Here is a 22,716-nt window from a genome sequence, read left to right as displayed (position 1 = left end):
GATGGTGTCAGAGTCGTGATTCGTGATACAGTAGCCAAGAGTAGTAGAGTACCACCATAACAGAATAGCGGAGTAGCAAATAGTAGCAAAGTACTAGAGTAGTAAAGTATCGGAGTAGCAAAGTACCAGAGAAGCAAAGTACTAGAGTAGTAAAGCATCGGAGTAGCAAAGCACCAGAGTAACAAAGTACCAGAGTAGCAAAGTGCCAGAGAAGCAAAGTACTAGAGTAGTAAAGCATCGGAGTAGCAAAGCACCAGAGTAACAAAGTACCAGAGTAGCAAAGTGCCAGAGAAGCAAAGTACTAGAGTAGTAAAGCATCGGAGTAGCAAAGCACCAGAGTAACAAAGTACCAGAGTAGCAAAGTACCAGGGTAGCAAAGTACCAGAGAAGCAAAGTACTAGAGTAGTAAATTATCGGAGTAGTAAAGCACCAGAGCAACAAAGTAGCAAAGTACCAGAGCAGCAAAGTATTAGAGTAGTAAAGTTTTAAGGGGCATTGACGTGAACCATAAGCATCTACTAAATAACTACATCATTTAAATTTGAATATAATTACAGAAATATAGGATTTTAGAGAACTACAAGAGCGTCAGGGTGCGCGGATCCCAGAGACTGTCAGAATGTACAGATCTGTCGGCTGACGGCTGTGAGACTAGCCGCTAGTGTTTCGAAAGTCGAGTGAATGTGGCTAGCGAATGAGATAATTATCATTTACAGGACTTACTCGCTACAGTAGTAATGTACCAAACTAGCAAAGTACCAGAGTAGCAAAGTAACAGAGTAGCAAAGTACCAGCGTATCAGGGTAGCAGAGTAGTGAGTGAGCGAAGAGGCCGGTTGGGTATAGGTTTACGCTTCATTGGTCTCTTGTCGCTGGCCGATCAGGCGAGTGATCAAAAAATATAAATTAACAGAGCGATGGAGTATGGTACGACCTTCGTGGCAGTTGGGATCAGACACAGTAATTACCAAAGATATTAGAAGAACGAGATGTGCTATGAGCAGTTCATACTGTGTGGAATTGTTTTGCCGAGTGTCGCCGGTTTCGTTCACCAATACTACTGCACACCTTCGCTTACGCTAAGGTATCCGCACTAATACATAGAACAGATTTCTGTGCGTACACGTCCCGATACCGTTCAAAGTACCCTAATTAGGTAGTACTCCGGCTACGGTCCGGCGGCCAACATAGCATATCTCGTTCTTCTAATATCTTTGGTAATTACTTTATTGTGTTTGTGTTTAGTTTTGCTACTTTATTTTAATTTTAAATGCGATAGTATCTTTCGGAGGGTGAGATGTATTTAAACGGAGCACAAATCAGAAATTCAGAAAAAACTGAAATTATTAATTTAAATTAACAACGTCTATGTAAAATGGACTTTGCATGTCCAGTAAGAAAGATCATTTTAGGTTCCTATGGGTCCTGTAGGACCTTACACATCATAATAATAGATGTTTTGGGTTGTGATAAATTTGGCCTGATTGCTGTTACAATAGTTATACCAGGTAATAGTTTCATAGCTCTCCAGAGGGAATAAATTATACGCTCGTAATGTACATCAGTAATAACATTATATTTGTAACTGTAATTGTAATTAATACTCCTACGTGATGGTGGTATGGGTGTTATGCATGGATCATATTATAATCAGATATTCGAAATAATAAATGTTTTTACATTGTCAGTAAATTTTAATGTTTGCATTGTCCCGGTTTTATGTATTTAATATGTATATGGGCTCCTTCGATTCGATGACTGCCCTTTGAGTCTTAGAGCTTTATCTTTGAGCCTCTGCACGTAAGCATTTGATTCTCGATCCCGAAATCAATAACGACACGAATAAAATGATTACAATTACAATACCATTACGATGAGTGGCGCCGATGAAGCAACACCCGACCCTCGAGGGAAACTCGAGCCGGACCGCAGCGCGACGCTACCTGAACGCGACGCGTCTCGATTACATGCCATTTTCCAGCCACAGCCAATAACCGACTGTGCCAATTACGCCACGACCGAATGTAACAAGAGCCAATTTAAGACTCTGGTTTCTGTATACAGGGTGTATCGGCAAGTACCCGACAAACTTTAACCAGCTATTAAAAATCCACACTCCGTCACTGTCATTTGCATAGTTTCTCGTGTTCAACAGCTGTTATTAGCAAGTGTGTCAAAAAGTGTCCTCGCTCTTTCGTACACACTAAATAATAATAGTTAAAAATGAGACGAATGGTGCCGTGCCATTTCGTTGTGATTGTAAAAGCGCGCCAACGTAGGTACTACGTACATTATTCAACGAAACTCGAACAAAATATTGCCAGGCGGGTTTTCAAACTTTGACAAAGGATAAAACATTGGTGACATGTGGTGAAAATATGAATAGTAATTTTTTTATTAAAAAAAATGTTACCGGACAGCAAAGTGCCCATAACATTTTTTACTCCAAATGTGCTAAGGAATAGCTGGTTAAAGTTTGTCGGGTACGTGCCGATACACCCTGTATAAGCCAGTTTTATTGGGTATAACATTTAGAAGCTAATACCTGTCCCGGTAGGACTAGAGGGTCTGGGTTCGATTCCTAGTTGCGACCGCTACCTTTTTATTTTCTGTTTCTCTTCGTCAGTTTCATGTTTTCATTGAGAGTTGATATTATCTTTTTCAGTGATTAAATATATAAGCCAGTGTTAATAATCACGCCGAAGACATTCCACAATCCACAGGCATTTATGCTTGATATCCTATTGATAGCTTATCAACAGGAAAGCGAATATTGACAAATTAACAAATAATACTCGAAACAGGTAGAAAACTAGCTAACTTATCAGATATAGAGCCACCATCCATAGACCGAGTACAGAGTAGTAAACATGTAAATATCAATGTTCGTTTATTAAAAAATTTAATTCTCCGAAAGTTCTTCATAGGTTGCTTTGAAATTTTGACACAACTTTGCATTCGAATACGCGTGTGTTTTTTTATCTATATTATATAGATGTCACGGTTCCATGATAACTCAACACAGTGACAATTCAACACACTTTTAAAAGGTGATATAAAGTCATTAGAAACGATGATTTTTTTTAACCTAACCTAACCTACTTAACCCAGTTAATAAAGTTTTTGTTTCATCACTTTCCATGACTTTATATAACTTTTTAAAGATTGTGATGAATTATCATTGTGATGATTTATCCGGTCACCAGATGTCACATGTGAGAGGAAAAACAGACTTTAAAAAAGAAAATAAAAACAGCGCCATCTGTTGGACGTAAAAGCAACACGCGCCATATGTTCTCTATCTGCACCGGCAAACTGAGCCACAGCAACAGTATCCTTATTAATAACCTAGATTTTTCTCCAAGCGTAATTGTTTTGACTGAAACACAAATGAAAGATGTTATTCCATATAACTTATCAGAATATACCACAATTTCCTCTGCCTGTAAGCATACTGGTCATGATGGAGTCACTGTCTTCTTTCATAATACTCTGAAAAATGTTGCCACTGAATTTATTGAATTTAAGTCAGCCAATGCAATAAAATTAACCTTTTTTCAAAACAACTATAAATATCACGTACTAGCCATATACAGATCCCCATCATTAAATGATTTTTTATTTGTAAAAGAACTAAAATCTTTTGTTAGAAATCTTGACAGAAACAATTTTACTTTTTCCATTTTGACAGGTGACATTAATATAAATATTAATGATAACAATATAAATGTAAATTGTCAAAATGAGTATCTAGATTGTTTATCAAGCTCTGGATATACGTCATATATTAGCTCACCAACTAGAGTAACCTTAAGTAACTCTGCATGTTTAGACCACATATTTGTCAAGTCGCACAAGGCGACCAATATTATCTCTTCAATTCTTGAAACTAATATCACAGATCATTACCCGACCTTTTATGGACACCACTTCAAAAATACACCTCTAAACCAAAATTCTGTAACTCTAGAAAAAGTAGACATTGATTATAAAACTCTAAACTCTTTACTTCAGTCAGAAAACTGGGAAAATGTAATATCAATAGAAAATCCACATTTAGCATTAGAGAATTTCTATAATACTCTTAGAGAGTATATTCTAAAAAGTGAAAGTAAAATAGTTGTCACTAACAGAAAATATAAAAAAATTAAACCTTGGATTACAATTGGATTAATTATATCAATTAAACAAAGGGATAAATTATATAGAGAAATGATAAAATATCAAATGGATTGCCAAAATAATAATCTCAGAACAATGCCTTACCTGAAAACAAAATATCTAATGTACCGAAACTTACTAAATAGACTGATACGAAACTGCAAAAAGAAATACTATTGTGAACAAATTGAAAATGCTAAAAATAATACTAAAAAAACTTGGAATATTATAAATGAAATTGCCAACAAAAAAATTATGTCTTCAAATATTGTAAATGAGGTTAAAATAAATAATGAAATAATAACTAACAAATCGACCATTGCAGAATGTTTTAATAACTTCTTTACAAATATAGTAGACGAGGTACTTCAATCTTCCGGCATTAATGTTAATCATGATTATATGGAGACATCTCCTCTATTAGACTCTAATAACGATTCAATTAACTCAATAGAATATTTTTCTCCTATTACATTTAATGAAATTGAAAAATATATTGATAACCTAAAACCATCCAACTCTAAGGGAAATGATGGCCTATCATGTGATACATTAAAAAAAATAAAACAACATGTATTAACGCCATTACAACATATCTTTAATATATGCCTCAAAGATGGTCATTTTCCAGAACAGTTTAAAATCTCCACTGTAATACCTATTCATAAATCTGGGGATACGCATAAATTAGACAATTACAGACCAATATCCCTTGTTTCAAACCTATCAAAAATATTCGAAAAATGCATCAAATTTAGAGTCATTGAACACTTAGAAAAATATAAAATTCTATCGAAAAACCAATACGGCTTTCGTAAAGATCTAAGCACTGAGGATGCCATATATGAATTGACAAAAATATTTATACATCTATCGATAAAAAAAAGAAATGTCTTGCCATATTCCTAGATTTAAGAAAAGCTTTCGACACCGTTAATCATAATTTACTCATTAAAAAAATAACTCAACTGGGCTTCAAAAAACACACACTAAAATTACTATCAAACTATCTTAAAGACAGAACACAAAAAACAAAAATTGGGAATAATTATAGTTCAGAAACACAGATAAAAAACGGAGTTCCGCAGGGAACTGTTCTTGGCCCGATTTTATTCTTAATTTATATTAATGATTTATGTAATTTTGTAATCCCTGGTAAAATTGTTTCTTACGCCGATGACACGGCAATAATAGTGGATGGTAATAATTGGACAGAAACTTTTTCGAATGCAACTGTATGTATTTCACTTGTTTCAAAATGGTTAAAATACAACAAACTTGTCTTAAACTACAGCAAAACATTTTACTTACCTTTTTATAAAAACATCAAAAACAAACCAAAAGACAACCTTAAAATTAGAATCCATAATACAACTTGCAATCAAGAAATGTGCTTCCTGTGCAACGAACTCGCTAATGTCAAAAATATAAAATATTTAGGAGTATCAATAGATATTAATAACTAACTAACTAACTAACCATCACGCCGTTTCCCCGCAGGGGTAGGCAGAGAGGACGGACCGCCAAACAACTCGGTCTTGGCACACACTCCTTGCCTCATTCACATTCATACATCGTCTCATACATACTCTTCTATTATTCTGACTCTTGACATGGCCCGACTCGAGTATCTGATTCACTTGATCGTGCCATGTCTTCCTCGGGCGTCCCCGACTTCTGCTACCATTCACATTTGCATCATATATCCTCCTTACACTCCTATCTTCGCTCATTCGCTCTACATGCCCAAACCATCTAAGCGTCCCTTTCTTAATCTTACTCATTACGCTTACATCAGCCTTGCACTCTTTGCGGATCTCCACATTCCTCACACGATCAAACATGGTTTTACCACACATACGCCTCAGGGATCTCATTTCAACAGCATTTAATCTACTTTCATCCTTTCTTTGCCAGTTCCATGCCTCACTTCCATACATCAAGGTAGGTACCAGCACTCCGTTGTGGACTGCTAACTTCGCTTCTTTGGACAATTTTTTGTTAGCGCCTACGGCGTTTAGTCCTCCATTAACGGAATTACCTGCATTTACCCTTCTTTCGATATCTCTGTCAGCCTTCCCATCTCTCGTAAACATACTTCCTAAATACACAAACTCATCCACCTGCTCCAAATATTCCCCATTCACAATTATATTGCACACTGTTTTCGTACTCTCTCTTTCAAACACCATTACTTTAGACTTACTTACATTCATCATTAACTCATTCTTCATGCATACTTCGTTCATCCTAGACACGAGAGACTGTAGATCATCTATACTATTAGCAATCAGCACCGCATCATCAGCATACAACAGGCAACATACTTTAAAATTATTCAAATTCGCGCCCAATCCCACCTCTTTCAATTCTTGCATACAATTATCCATGTATAGATTGAATAACCACGGTGACATTACGCAGCCTTGTTTAACACCTTTTGTGATATCAAACCACCCCGTAAAACCACCGTTTACCCTAACACATGCAACGCTTCCCTCATACAGAGACGCAATTGCCTGAATCAGATTCGTATTCACTCCATACTTGGACAACACCTTCCATAGCTTTTTCCTGTCGACTCGGTCGTATGCTTTTTGTAAATCTACAAAGGCACAGAAAAGTTTCTGGTTTTTTGCCAGAAACTTCTCAGTGAGCATACGCAATGAGAAGATCTGGTCCATGCACCCCCTTCCACTCATGAAAGCACCTTGCACATCCCATATTTTATCCTTTGTTTCCTTTCTTACTCTTTCAATCAAAATTCTACCATACAGCTTGCCAACTGAACTAAGCAGGCTAATAGCCCTATGATTCCCACATTCCATACGTGACCCTTTACCTTTGTATAATGGCATGATCACAGCCCTTCTCCAATCTAAAGGCGTGTAACCTTCCTTTAAACATTGGTTAAAAAGATTGCACAACCATGTGAGAATTACACGGCTACCTCCTTTAAAATATTCAGCAGCAATATTGTCAAACCCAACAGCCTTACCATTCTTCATACATTTAATCGAGCTTTCTATCTCATCCATGCTAATTTCGGTAGCATTCACTCCATCGTCATTCATATCTGATTCGCCACTGGAATCACTGTCATTCACTTCGCTTTCGAAGACTTCCTCGAAATAATTCAACCATCTCTCTTTTATTTTTTCCTCATTCGTCAACATTTTTCCATCTTTTGATTTTATCACTTTCATGCTTCCGTTTTCTGGGCCACTCCGGGACCTTTTGACTTCTTTCCAAAACAACTTAATGTTTTCTTGGAAATGGTTTGTCATTTTCATTCCTTCTTCCTCTTCCAGGCGTTTCTTTCGTTCTTTCACTCCAACTCTTACTTTTTTCTTACATTCCTTATATACTTCTTTCGCTCGATACTTCTCTTCGCTGGAAGCACTGCCAGCCGCAATCAGACACAACCATGCTTTCTTCTTTTCTGAGACCAGTGCTTTAATCTCATCATCCCACCATGCATCACCTTTCTTCCTACCTTGCGTACTTATTCCACAAACCTCCCTAGCAGATTCACAAAGACACACTTTTATGTGGTTCCATGTTTCGTCTATGCTTAGACCATCCATTTCCTTCGCATTCAATCTTATCTCTGCACAATTCACATACTTACTTCTCACATTATCGTTTTGCAGTTTTTCTATTTTGACTCTTGTCGGAGCTGGTACCGTTTTCACTTTAGAGCGCCAACCGCGAAAGAGGTTTACTCTCGACACTACAAGAAAGTGGTCAGTTTCGACCTCAGCCCCTCTGAAAACTCTTGTGTCCTCGGTAACAGCTCTCAACCTAGAGTCAATTACTACAAAATCAATAATTGACCTCTCATTTCCTCTTTCCCACGTATATTGGTGGATACCTTTATGATCGAAGAAAGTATTCGACACAAACAGGTTCCACTCTAAACATACTTCAAGCATTCTGTTCCCGTTGTCATTCGTTCTTTTATCCCCAAACATACCTACGACCGAATCAAATCCGTCACGTCTAATTCCCACCCACCCATTCAAATCGCCTGCCATTATAATCCTTTCGTTCATATTTTTTAGTCTCATTACAACATTCACACCAGTCCAAAAATCATCTTTCACTTCATCGCTTTCAGAATTAACAGGGGCGTAGCAAATAACAAGAAACACCCTTGTCAAACCGATTTTAAATCTGATCCACATTATTCTCGGACTTACACATTCATACTGCAACATACATTCAATCATTCTGGGAGACAGTAGCGCTGCAACACCTTGACAAGCCCTCTCCGTATCTGGTCTCCCAGACCAAATGACGAGCCTATCATTATGCTGCATTGTACCGCTACCTTTTTTCATACTCTCTGTTATACAAAGTACGTCCAAACATTTGCTCACCATAGTATCACACAGTTCGTTCATCTTTCTTTCCATTCCTCCTCTAATGTTCCATGTACCAATTCGACATTGATCACGTTCCGTCCTCCTCTTTGCGCCACCGAAGGGTTGGCGATGTGATGGATAGCGAACCTCATCGACATCTTTGTCGGCCATTCCCTTCCAAGTACTACTTAAACATCTTAATTATACAACTTATCATATCGTTACACACATAAAACAAATAATACATATTTATACGCTTAATATAACATTTAACTTAACAAATAAACTACCACTAAAAATAGTTATTTTATCACTATATAATTGTTTTAAAACACTCCATGTAGACAGCAAACCAAAGAGCGCGGGTTCATTCCGATTTCATCCTTCATTTCCGATGTCATTATTCCACGCGCGGAAGGGCACGAGCGGTGGGGAGCGGAGGTTGCGGCAGGGGTTGCATGAGTCGCCAAATGACTCTTTTCTTGTGCGGGTTCAGGGTAGATTCCGAGAAACGATGATTCTGTGGCCTAAGCCCTAAGCAATGTCATATGGCCCACATTCTATAACGGCACTGAATAAGCACTGTATGCGTCGGACAGCGGGGTTTGCAGTATTGGTGCGGGTGGACGAGGGGCAAGGGGCAAGGGCCGAAGGGATGATCACATCTGGTGAATGTTCAAAGCACTGATCTCGTATTATAGGCACAGGAATTCACACATCTTAGGATTAACAAAATTATTTGTCACCTTTTCTTAAAGTCGTTATACGTCCACACTGGTCACAGTAAAATTAGTTTTTAGTACACTTAAGCAACTTAAATACAGTAAGGAACATTTATTGACACTTTTAAGGGCGGAATATATGAAATTTCACTTGTAATTGTCGAAGAAAGACGAGACCGACCAAAACGCGTCAGGCTGCTCCGAGAGCCCGACCTATTTTATTGGTTATAGATATTAATCTTAATTGGAAATCTCATATTAATCAAACCGCTTCAAAACTAAGATATCTAACCTACATATTTTATAGACTCAAGGAAATTTTAAACGCTGAAAAATTGAAAATGATCTACTTCTCCCTGGTGCAATCTGCAATCACTTATGGCATAATAGGATGGGGTGGTGCACCTGATACATTTATTAAGCCTCTACAAATAATTCAAAAGCACATAATTAAAGTCATATATAACAAAAATAAAACATTTTCGACCGACCTATTATACAAGGAATCTAAATTATTTAACATTCGTAAATTATTTATATTACAAACTATGAAATATCTATTTAAAAACAAAAAAAAATTCAAAATAAATGAAAACAGAATGAGCAAAAGAACAAATAATATATTTTACACCCCCCAAACCAATACTAAATTAATGCAGACGCATAGCAGTTTCATTGGTCCTCGTACATTTAACCTTCTACCACTACAAACTCAAATGATAAATAAAAAGATAGAATATATTAAAGAGGTAAAATTATGGCTGATTGACGCAGATATTGAAACGCTTTTACTATAAATTTATTTATCCTTTCTACAACTCACTTGCTGAAACTTTATAAATTATTGTACATAATGTTTTTCTCTTTACTTTTTATAATAACTATAAACAAAAAAAACTTTTTCTACTAATGTATATTATACTTTAGGTACTTGAAATATAGTAATCGTTTTATATTACCCACACTCAGGCAGTCAGTGCCTTAGTGGGTTTTCATTTCTTTTGTAAACTATTTGGTATTATATATTATGTTATTTTATACTATCTATTAATATGTATAATATGTGTAAAGAAATGAAAATAAATAAAGTAAAAAAAAAAAAAAAAAAAAAAAAAAACTGAGAGATAAAAAAATAATTTACGTTTGAATAGTAGAGCTGAATTTTCTATTACTGGCGAAATTGGGATGAAATCTCCAATTGAACCATAGAGTTAGGTTAGGTTAGGTTAATAATTGAATCATAACACTTTAACGACCATTTGGTCGAAGTGAACTGTGGCTTGAGCAAATCATTGTGCGTAAACATTGCACATCAATGTAGGAAATTACAACAGGCAGCATTGAAACTCATTTATACACAATGTCGGTAAAAAAATATAGTACCTACGTGAGAGACTCGTAACAGGGAAACTACACCTACCAATATGATTATTGGCTGAAACCATCAGCCAGGTAACCATGCCCAGTGCCAGCCCGTCACGGACCGTTGATAATGAAATTGTATTCGTATAATACACACAATGTAACTCTGTCCATAGTATATTTTATGTTATACAATATAATATAATACGCGTTGTACAATGTACACCGAACACAACTCAATTATTGCGTTATTTTGCAGAAACAGATAACTACTACCCATAGAGCTGCAATCAGAGGTGCTACTGCGTACTAATATCGTCGAAACTTTTTCCACTATTAGAACGCGATAAGCGGTGCGAATAGAACGGAGTCGGAGCGTTGAGAGAGTTGGAAGTCAGTTGGAGGTCAAAAATAACTATTTTTATAGAGCTGCAATTAGAGGTGCTACTGCGTACTAATATCGTCGAAACTTGTTCCACTATTAGAACGCGATAAGCGGTGCGAAAAGAACGGAGTCGGAGCGTTGAGAGACTTGGAGGTCAAAAATCGGAAACTATTTTTCCGCTTCATGTGTCATCTAAATATAAGACATCAGCACGATTTTTACTACAAGCCAGTGGAGCTTATCGTTTTCTATTTAATTCATTAAATTTTGGTGGAAAAAAAAACTGGTACAGTTGTTCCAACTGTCGAATTGGAGATGTCCACAGATTAAGCACAATTATCTCCCTCCGTCGGTATTTTGGGCATTGAGGAGTGCATAACAAAACATGGTTGTTAGTCCCAGAATTTGTGCACTGAAATAAATCACGACTTCTAGTACGTATTACGTAAAGGAATTCTAAAACCTATTAATGCAAGCAATTCTGAACTATCATAATAAGCACGATTTAAAAATTTATAAAGAAATACCAAGTCAGTGACGATCCTTCTTTCTGAAAATTATTTAAACATATTATTCGGATCACTTATCTAGGTTTGCGGGAATGCCCATTTACATAGAAAGCGTGAAAATTTATTGTGCATTCTTTCAATAGCTGGTACATGAATATTGTAATGTGGGTACATAGTACAAATAATAGTAAAAAATAAAAAGGAAAAAGTTACACGAATACTGTGGCTTATAAAGTGGGAGGCACACACATACTATTTGCGAGGCTGGTTTGGGTACCGTCGCCCCGTGAATCTTTTATTGGATAACCAACACCTCGGTCACCTCAAGTGGTTGGCTACTTTTGGTGATTTAGCGGGGTGCTATATTTATTTCATTATGTCATTAATATGTCCAACTAAAAATGACTGCTTTCTAAAAAAAAATTAGTTTAAATTGTTGATTACATACTTTAAATTATTATTTACGTGAAAACAATGTTAAGTCTTTCTGACATTAGAGATAGAGAGATAACTGTACTGTGGGTAATGATATTTTTGTTAAAAATGTGTTAGTCATCAAAGCTAGGTAAATAAGAAATGTCTAGACGTAAAATCGAATAAATGGCAATTTGGCCACATCCTGGGTTATTTACACCACACCCCACCCTTATAAATTAATTGAAAATAATAACGCCATGCGGGATACGAAATATCCTATCGAACCTCACCCCAATAAACGAATACAAATGGGTAGAAATGACAGACATTAATTAAATTTACGAGTTTAGCTATTATTGATTTGTTTCGCAGCTAAATCATTTAAAGCAGGTAAAAATGTATTATTTTTGTAACATTGTCAGTACCTACCTTTACCTACCGATACAACCGGCTGCAGCAGTAGGTAGGTAGGTACTATAAAAAAGGCGAAACTCGTTTGGAGTATCGTTCGAAATGGGGCATGCGCGAGGTCGCTGCTGACACGGAAATAGTGCCAGTCAGCCCGCTCTGTCGGCTGGCAACACTTAGCAGCACTGTTTGGCGGCAAAAAAACTCCATTTAAATTTTAAATGTCGAATACAGGTTGACACGGTTAACTTTGTCAGTAGCATTGTTACTGATTTTATTAGATGATATTGGGTATATTAGTGCAAAATGGTTCCATGATAACTCCATGTCACTGTATTGACAATTCAACACACCTTTAAAAAGTGATATAAAGTCAAAAGATGAATTTTTTTTAAACCTAACCTAACCTACTTAACTTAGTTAATAAAGTTTGTTTGTTTGTTTCATCACTTTCCATGACTTTCATTCGTACACACGTATTCCTTGAATGGCTATGCTTTTCATAAAAGGTGCAACATTTTTTGTTCGATTAGTATGAATGTAACGTATCTTGTATTTTTATAAATTCATCGGATTTGTATAGGTTTTCAGTCTATGAATGCCAAAAACTTGAAAATAATGCTTCATGCGCATTTTTTCATGGGTTTTCTGATTTGTATTATACCTACGTACTTCATAATCAAACAAAGAGTTTTAAAAACCAAAAAAAGGAGATATTTTGACAGCCAAATAACAAAAAAAACATGTGCGTATTCACTTCGTCTTTTGGCCGCCTGCAAAGTTAACTAAGTCAAGCTACACGTATTATACATTTAATTTTGCAGATGGTGGAGATGCTGGTGTAGATACAATAAAATTGATGAATTACAAAAATAGACAAGGTCGTATGTTTCACCTTTGACCACCTGCAAAGTTAACCATGTCAAGTTGGACTGTGCTCCAAAAGTGAAGAACAAATAGAAGGCGGAGTTTTTTAGAATTTTGTTTTCATTGTAAGCTGCTCCAATAGGTGGTACTGGCCATTTCTTTCTGCGTAAGATAAAACCCACCTCACAGAAAGAAAGAACTCCTAGAAAGTCGCGTAAAAAGCTGATAATTCGATTATTCAACTGGCAGCTGCTTGTTTTTATGACATCTGTTGGCTGGCGATGTCTAGGAGAAATTTTAAACATTACAACTCATAAACGTTGCGCTACGAATCACGATACAAGTACCGTATAGATGTGTTATCAATTGATTGATTTATTGAATCAAGAGCATACATGTGTATGTACTTACATTGACTAGACATTTTACACGTAAAAATATCATAACGCAGCAGCTCACCGTATGAAAGTTTGTTTCTGCTGCTTTATATGAACAGATTTAAATAAGTTTATTTTAATTAATTAAGCAATAATTGTTAGCCTGAAACACAAATATGAATGGAAAAAATAAATGCCGCCAACGGGAATTGAACCCGAACCTTCTGACTGTCGGTCAGGTGCACAGAAGCACTGCGCTACGCCGGCTTGTTTTTAACCGCCAAATAATTCAATAAATACTAGTATTTCATTTAACAATTATTGCTTTTTGATTTTTTTACCTGAAAACAACCAACTTTATGTTTGTAGGAAAGGTATTGTTAAATACTTAATTTCTCACTAGGTGGCGTCGAGACATATTATATCTTCATTTAATTGTGAAATATTGTGACCTTTAATAAAAAATTATTTATTTTAATTGTTTACTTATTTGTGTTTTCCTGTTTCAGGTATAAGATTTCTGCTTTACGTATATTTAAAACTACATTTGGATAAATTAGGCCTTCATTCACGATTCAACCCAGATTTGAATGATGTAGATACATAAAAAAACGGAATAACAGACTACTACGAAGGCACTGACGAACGGCGGCAGACATCAATGCACCAGTAAAGCAACATGTTATTATTCGCAGTTGTTTAATTCAAGGCAGGGATATACTCGTAGGTAAATTAATAATGAAACCCACCTGAAATCTGAGATCATCGTTTTCCTCTCTCGTCCGGTGGAGCCTCTCCACCAAGGACCCTTTGGTGCGACCCACGGTCTCTAGTTTAGTTTGCAGGAGCTGAAAATAACAAAAAAAAACATAAATTTAATACATATATAAAATATTTTAAGGATAAAAATAAAACTAAAGTAGAAAAAAAACATTTTAAAAGTAAACAAGGTGTAAGAGCCAGTTTTTCACAGAAATTCAAATGTAACATTGTCGTCAAATGGCGCCATTGTTTTTATTAATAGTTGAAAGGTCCCCGTTAAATTTTGATGAACTCCGTTTCAGCTTTTGAACAAATTGTGATCAGCAGAAGAGGACAATCATGTTGTTATTACAATTTGACAAAAAGCTGTAACACATCTAGAATCGGCGTTTAACCTTTAAAATGTCAAAAATACAAAATGGCTCTGAATGGCCATTTGATGACAATGTCACACGTGAATTTCTGACAAACAACTGGGCCTTAGTATTATTTTTCAAAGATGAAAGAAAAAAATGCCAGTTACTTAAGCCAAGAAAGTTAAAATAATCAATACTTTTCAATTTCTCAACCTCTTTCAATCAAATTTAGTTGAATCGACAAAAAGTTGTTATTTTGTTTTTACACTGAATTGTATCAACAAAAAATAAACCCTTTTCTTACAATATTCAATACGTGCTAAAAACTCCCTGGGTACAATTTACAGTAACCTAACAGTAGGTACTGTCCGCCTTTAGAAATGCAAAATGCTTTCTTTTAACCATTTGTAAATAGCTTGGCTGTATTACAACTTCTTTATGCAAATGTAAATATTGTCAAGAACGAGTAGTCAAACAACGCGTTTGTACGGAACTAATTGGAAAGTGTACTTGAGACGGTACATGGGCATCATTCACTGTGTTTATACAAGGGACCACGGGAGTACATAAACACGTTCAACTACACTAAAGTTGAGCATACACATTAGAGGGGTAAAGGGTAAACAATGAACTATTCTATTACCGGTAGCCAGATATGTAAAAAAAAGTAAACAGAAAGACATACGGTCTATTCCGATATCGTATGACTAGAAATAAGGAACTCGGGTGAAAAATTTTATGAATTAAAAAACAATTGATTTATTATTATTTATTGTTTCTTTACATTGTATCTTTTTTTACGTTAGAATTTTTAACTTCACTAGGAGAAGCCTGTGTTGAGGTTAAATTAGATTAGATTGACGGCCGGCATAGTCCAGTGGTAACGCATTGGACTGCCATTCCGAAGGTCGCGGGTTCGAACCCGGCGTGCGCAAATAAATTTTATTTGATTAATTTGTGTTATTTCACAATTAATTAATTAAAATAATATATAGTATATTTGCGGCACGTTCCAGAGTGGAAGATACTACCAGTATCGCCCTGGTGTAAGACCACCATTCAGAATTGAAACGTTGCTCCAAATGGCTTTAGCCGTGTTTAGTGACTAGATCTGTATAGTCAGGTACTTCCCCACCTTCCTCTTTCCCTTCCCCACTTACCTTCAGCCTCACAACATCCCCCAATTGGGGATGCCATAGTCTCACTGGCTCCAGACGGGAGCAGTTGGGACTCTTGTGAGGTATTCACTATAAAAAAAAATTTAAAAAAAGATGAACACTTTTTATTAACACTTCGTAATTCTGAGTATATAAGCGGTATTATATATACTTGTAGATAGAATTAATAACCCGTCATTTAAAATCGATTAAAACCGTAAACGCCCTGTGATTGGTCGGCGGGTTTTGAGAGAACTTAGACAGCAACCCCACGGGTCTGTCGGCCGCGTTTATTAGAATGCGGACAGTAAAGTTGCGCTGCGTAGACTAGCATACGGGTTACCCCTGTGGTGTACAAATTATTAAAAAAGAATTTGGCAATCGTGTTAAATATTTAAATTGGGATTTGTTGATTTTATACCGATCCGAGTGGGATTGACCTTACTATTAACCGATAAAACCAAGGTACGTGTGACGTCACGCGCACCCCGTCAGATTTATGGCAATTTGAAAATTACTTTAAACTATAAAATCGACATTTGTTAAAAAAAACTGGTATTTAAGTTAAAAGGTGAATTAAAAAAAAATTACTACAATACCTAATTACGCATGAAGCTAAAAAAAAGACTCTGACATATTATAATAACAAGTTTAAATTAGTTTTATAATTAAAAATAATACATGACAAAAAACCACATTAATTCGCAGACAGGGAGGGTGGAAGGCCGCAAAATCCTTGCTTCATCTACGTTCAAAAATCTTAGCATACCTAAATATTCTCCGGTAATAGCACTCTTGAAATGACCCGACGCAAAAATTGACACACTTTTTTTTCACAAAATGATTTCCCTCAGGGCCTAAGTAGAAAATGTCGTAGAAACGACCCGTTCTCATGCATCTAATAATGTGAATAGTGTACAAATATTTAGCCAGCGTTTGGCGTGTTTCCCGATGCACCGGTGCCGAAGGTATTAATGATGCTAGTTCCTCGGAACATCTTCTATTGAAATACCGGTATAAAAAGGACAGCATTTTAAAGTATTTTGGGGCTCCAGACCAGAGGTGACTGCCAAATTCAACACTAATAAGTAAAACTCCAATATTATTTATTGAAGACGTGGTAGAGGAAGACGCCGCACTTCGTGACTTTGAAACCTAGGCTACTAGTACGAGTGCAGTTCCGCTGATTTGTTACAAGCTGCAGTCTAATAAGTGAAGTTTACCCTGATGATAGCAAGCCCCCGATGAGAGAGGGTACTAAGAGAAAAATGTGATTATGTAAAATAATGGTGAATTATATTATTATGATAAAAAGTACATTTTTAATTTAGAAAACAAACTAGCGAAATGATGTAATTGAAGTAACCTCGAACTTTTAAAATGAAAACGAATAGAGCCCGATCATAATATGATTAGTGTCTATTTATCAATTTCATAAAACCCTGAAACAAATGTTTCAGTCAATTTAGCTTCCCACCTAATAATTCATATTGCCAATGTGGACAGAATAAGCTCGTCTACACCTGTATTGATTTAAGGTCCATTGTAATAATATCGCATAAGTACAGAATGGTAAGAAACATATGATGCGAAATATACAATGGTCCGTAAGGAGGGTGGAACACAGATGAAATTAATACAACAAAGTATGCGTTATGGTAAGCTGTATGGGAAATTAGAATCTCAAACATGCATTTTCTATGAAGTGCTGATCAGAATCCTACACAGACACCAAAATAATGGGAACCGGGCATTTATCCCGCATTATCTGTAGTAGCATTGACCTCAGCGCCGGATCTAACATATGGAACATGTAACCAGGGCGGTAATAGAAAAAGGCACATAGGAATCCATCATAATTTTCTAAAATAGGAACGGAAATGCTAAAATCTCCACGATTATTATCAACACAAAGAATAAACTTCAGAAATTCAGTAATTGATCAAAGTCATTTACGTAATAATTGGATAATTTCGACAGCAACGTTTTCGTGAAAAAGGTCAGCTGAAGTTACGCTTAATATCACCTTCTTCAAGGGAGACTGGATATAGTAAATATAATCATATATACATTTTATAAATATTTAAAGTAACAACATTAAATTTAATAGCACTAATAAGGTTAGCTTTTATTACTATGAAAGCTCTTCGGCGTTAGAAGCCATTATCAAAACTGTCAAAGTAGCCATTGAACGCCGGAACAGCTGTCACAATAAAAAACCAAAATACCTATTTTTATAAAAATATCTAAATAAATTAATAATAATAAAAATATCTAAAACGATTGAATCTCAATGCACGTATTCGTAAAGACGATATTGACAAATCATAGTTTGACGCCTTTTTTTTTACTGGACGAATAAACGTATTAATTGATCAGGGTATTTACGAGAACACTTCTTGGAAATACAGAGACTGGAAAGTTCTGCGAATTTATAAAAAGTGTTATTCGAATGCAATACTTCAATTTATATCCAAAAGCAAATGTTAAAGCATTTTGATTTTACCGATTTACGTCAGCTGTAGATTTTTGTTATTTGTTTTTGGTGTGTTATGCATCATCAGGGCAGATGTGTTGACACATCTGCCCTGATGATGGACACTGCAATGCTGTCCGAAACGTTGGCTAAAGAAGGAGTTAGCGTAACACGGCATAACACCCCAAAAACAAATAACAAAAATACTTTTGGCCGTGAAAATCTTAAATCATATTTCAGCTGTAGATTGTATTTTTTCGTAAATTATGTAATACAATTAATTTATTGTATAATATCGGTAATTGAACGTCTTTACGGATAACTAACTGTTGAGGAGGCATTGGTTACTATTATTGTAGGTTTAGTGATTTTATTGATTGTCGAAAATATGTTAAGGACATTCAAATATTTTAAGGACATTAACATATGTTAGTTGCGCGTGAGGTTTTAAAATTGAATAGCCTTAAAATGTGTACCCTTCACCCCCCCCCCACTTTTGCCCCTTGTCCCCTTTCCTTGACCCGGGCCCAAAGACAAGGAGCATTGTTATCGTTGCATCTTCGTCACCGCGAACATTTCGTGTCATCTTGTGAATACCCGCATATGTTGAACTCGGCTGTGACTGTTTTTTGAGCACACATCGTCCAGTGAAACGTTTTTACCCGCCGCAGTGAATGTCACTGTTTGTTTTGTGTTAAGTGAGCGAATGTTAAAAAAAAGGGAATCGCCCCTTAATTGTATGCAAGCTGATAAGTGTAAATAAAGGAACCAGCGGCTTATGGAGGACGAGACCAGGGTAAGTCTTTGGCCTTTCCCAATCATTTCCTCTTGCAAACACTAAGGCAAATTCAATTCGTTTTTGTTTGTCTTAGTCTTTATCGCACTTTACCGCAACCAACCCCGCACAATTGCGAACGAAAGATTTGCGCACCATCATATGTTAAGGATATTAAAATGAGTTTTCAGTTTACGGGGGCACCATTTAAACTATCTTCACAGGCCCCAAAGTGTTAGTAAGTCCGCCCCTTATTGAACCCAAACCAAAGGCGGCCGTCCAATATGAAAAGTTTCAGGAACATGAGGCAGGATGCCGGGAATAGAGGCGGTGAGAAGGGTAATGTGAGGTTAGGTAGTTCTAGCTGTCCTGTCCACACACAAGTGATCATTATAACATGGACCAGCGCACAGCATCCCAACCAAACAGTAGCTATTCTAAATCTTTCATCTGGGAACTGGGAGGATAATCTCGCCTAAAACAAACAGGATGACGCTGATATTTATATTACAGAGTAGAAACAAGGAACACGGAGAAAACTTAACGCTTTTAAATACTGATTATTTATTCAAAATCTGGTCAATTATTCGTTTTCCTGTTAAAATGGGACTGCGGGCCTATAACGAATGAATTGAAAGAGATCCTAACAAAGTATCAGTCAAAAGAAAATATTTTAACACGTGTTCCTACAAATACTGATATTGATACTGACGTACTTATATTGTAACATTCCGTCATGATATCAATTATGAAAAGAACCTTTGTTCTCGATATATTCTGAATAGCTAATATTTTAACAGAAAGTAAGCATGCTGTCACTTTTTTAACAAGATCATTTGTCTCTGAGTGACAAACTGATGACGCGTTAACATTTAGTTGTTAATTTAAAAAGTTTAATATTGAAATCACGCGCCGAGCATTTATTTCATAATTAGCCGAGTATGATTTCTCGAAAACGCAACTTCAATAAATTTCAGTTAACAATTTATAAGGCTTCGTGGAAAATAATATGCCAAAAGAAAAGCCAAATAAGAAAAGTTTTTGTTCTGTTGTGAAGTCGAGAATTCAATTAACATTTCACCGGTTTTTAACTTTGCCATACCAAATAGCGTGCAATTTTTTTTTATTAAAAAATCTCTGAGTAAATTTAATGAAAGGGCAAAATTTCTATACATTCATTTTTTTTATTAATTGAAAGAAAATTAAAAGTCAGCTCGTACTCGCTCGACTTGATTCTGTTATAGCTTTATTCCGAATTGAATACTCTCTAGGAATATTTATTTATTTATTTACGCCCTAATGGGCTTTACAAAAGTAGTTAACAAGTAATACGGTAGTTGTGTTACATAGTTTACAATAAATTATGATTTTTGATTAAATTAGGGTAAATTCAAATTGATAATGTGGATTACGGAAAGCTAAATATGTATTAAGGAACATATACATGTAAAAACAAAAGTGTATTCACTACAGAGTTGTGAATTCATACATCTCAGTAAAATGATTAAAAAGATTTCGTTTTATAACTAATACGGAATCTTTAAGCATGTCTACAATATTCCCAAATTTATTGCCAAAATGATGTAGTCTATTTATAGGTTTATGAGCTTCATAGTTGGTTTTAAAATTGTCACAGAAAAATGTAGCACTTTGCCTCGTATTTCTAGTCGGTACGTAAAATTTTATTTTGGCGAGAATTTCAGGGTTGTCAATGGAATTATTAATAATTTTATTTAAAAGTACAAGATCAGAGATGATCCGCCTATCTGATAGCGTTATTAACTTAAGTTGTTTCATCAAAAGAAAATAGTTAATATTTTGAATTGGAATATTCAGTTTAAAGTTAATAAATCTTAGAAATTTGTGTATTGTATTAATTGTGTATTTGTAAATATTGCTAAAAAGGTAACAAATTCTACAAAATAGGGCGCTTTAATTAGCCTCTTTGACGTTATTACAGATTTATAGAAACTATATCTTTGAAAAATTTGCAGAAAGGTGATTTGTATTAAATAAAAAGATCCTTACTTCAGAGCCCCACGAGTTGTAAAACTTTTTTTTTAAATTTCATTCAAAGGGTATCATTATTAAGAATAAGGTTCAGCTCTTAAAAGGGTTCACAGCTGCCCTGATGATGGACACTGCAATGCTAAAGAAGGAGGTAGCGCAACACGGCATAATACCCCAAAAACAAATCACTAAAATAAGGTTAGCGATTTACTTATAGCGAACAATTTCATATTAACTACTAGTAGCTGTTATTACAAATGTTTAGAATTTAAGAATATCTGAGAAAATTGCTGAAAAGCTACCCTACATATGAATATATGGTGACCGGATAAATCACCACAATGATAATTCATCACATCTTTAAAAAGTTATATAAAGTCATGGAAAGTGATGAAACAAAAACTTTATTAAGGCGATGCCATACGTAGTAATGCAAAATCATGTGTTTTTGGTTTGAAAATTTGGTCGCCTAGAAATGTTTCAGATGCTTTAATTAAATAATGCGAGTAGAATACATCTTGAAATAATCGAGTATTTTTTAGAAAAGTCTTTTTATAAGCCCAGAAAAAAAATGTATAAGGCCTATGAAAACTGTTTTAAAGTTCAAAATCTACTTACGAACCAATTTTCGGTTATGATTTTATTGTATAATGTGGCAAATTAAGTTATTTATAAAATGAACGGAAAAAAAAAATTATGCCTGAACATCCACAAAATAAAATAAAAGGCACTTTTTGGCCATGTTTTTTTCTTGCATAAATCAAAACAGGCGGATGGTGATAAGCGGGAATTTAAACCTTATCGCCATCTACATAAGGGCTGGTATTGATAGCGGCTCGATTTAAAATATTACACGACGTAGTGCATCGCCTTAACTGTGTTAAGTAGGTTAGGTTAAAAAAAAATTTTTTTTCATCATTTCTAATGAAATATATCACCTTTTAAAAGTGTGTTGAATTGTCACTGTGTTGAGTTATCATGGAACCATATTAATATAAATGAAACAAAAAGTGAGAAGATACAGAGTTGTGTGCCGGCCTATCCTCTCTGCCTAGCCCTGCCAAAACGGCGAAATGGTTACTTAGTTCAGTCAGCTCACTTTTGACTCAATGACGAGCAATTGCGCGCAGTTAAGTAGTCGTTGTGATTACAAATGTTTATTGTTAAAAATCTACGAAAAAATTGATGGAAGGTCGAAATATACTACTACTGTTACTAGCCTGGACATTATTATCAAGTCTAATTAATTAAATCACCTAATATTTTAAATGAGTTTATTTTTCTAATTAAATGATGCTGAAAAATGCGATTCCTAATTCTAAATAGTCATTGTTTTAGTAACAGGTGGGTTATGTGATGCCAGCTGCTAAAATGACTAAAAATAGAAGAGAACGACAGTATTATTTCTACAGAAATAATGATTTATCGTTGTGTAACGAATTTTCAGGCGGCGTTCGTTACCAGACGGTTTCACTTATGAAATAAAATACTCGGCGCACAGAGGCCCACCAATCGAACTGACAATGCTTATTTAACTCAAGGAGAAACTCACAAAGAAATGATTCTCATTTTGTTTATTCTCAAATTGTTGCGAAAATGGCCGAAT

General features: G+C 35.4%; 1 protein-coding gene across 3 annotated transcripts in view; it reads right to left on the bottom strand.

Moving 5' to 3' along the window:
* jvl (javelin-like) overlaps nt 1–22,716 on the bottom strand; it is a 243,846-nt gene that overhangs the window by 8,983 nt on the left and 212,147 nt on the right. For all 3 annotated transcript variants that reach the window (XR_016302631.1, XM_089635708.1, XM_089635707.1), the window contains exon 4: nt 14,324–14,422. Coding sequence is in view for 2 of the 3 variants with exons in the window: in XM_089635708.1 (XP_089491834.1) it covers nt 14,324–14,422 (99 nt within the window). In the remaining variant the exon portion in view is untranslated. The remainder of the gene's footprint in view (nt 1–14,323; nt 14,423–22,716) is intronic.

Source organism: Hesperophylax consimilis, chromosome 9 (genome assembly GCF_061612785.1).
Source record: "Hesperophylax consimilis isolate HC1 chromosome 9, BYU_Hcon_1.0, whole genome shotgun sequence".
In the NCBI taxonomy this organism is placed as follows: Eukaryota; Metazoa; Arthropoda; class Insecta; order Trichoptera; family Limnephilidae; genus Hesperophylax; species Hesperophylax consimilis.
The sequence above is the reverse complement of the archived record's forward strand: the minus strand, read 5'-3'. Positions and strand labels throughout refer to the sequence as shown.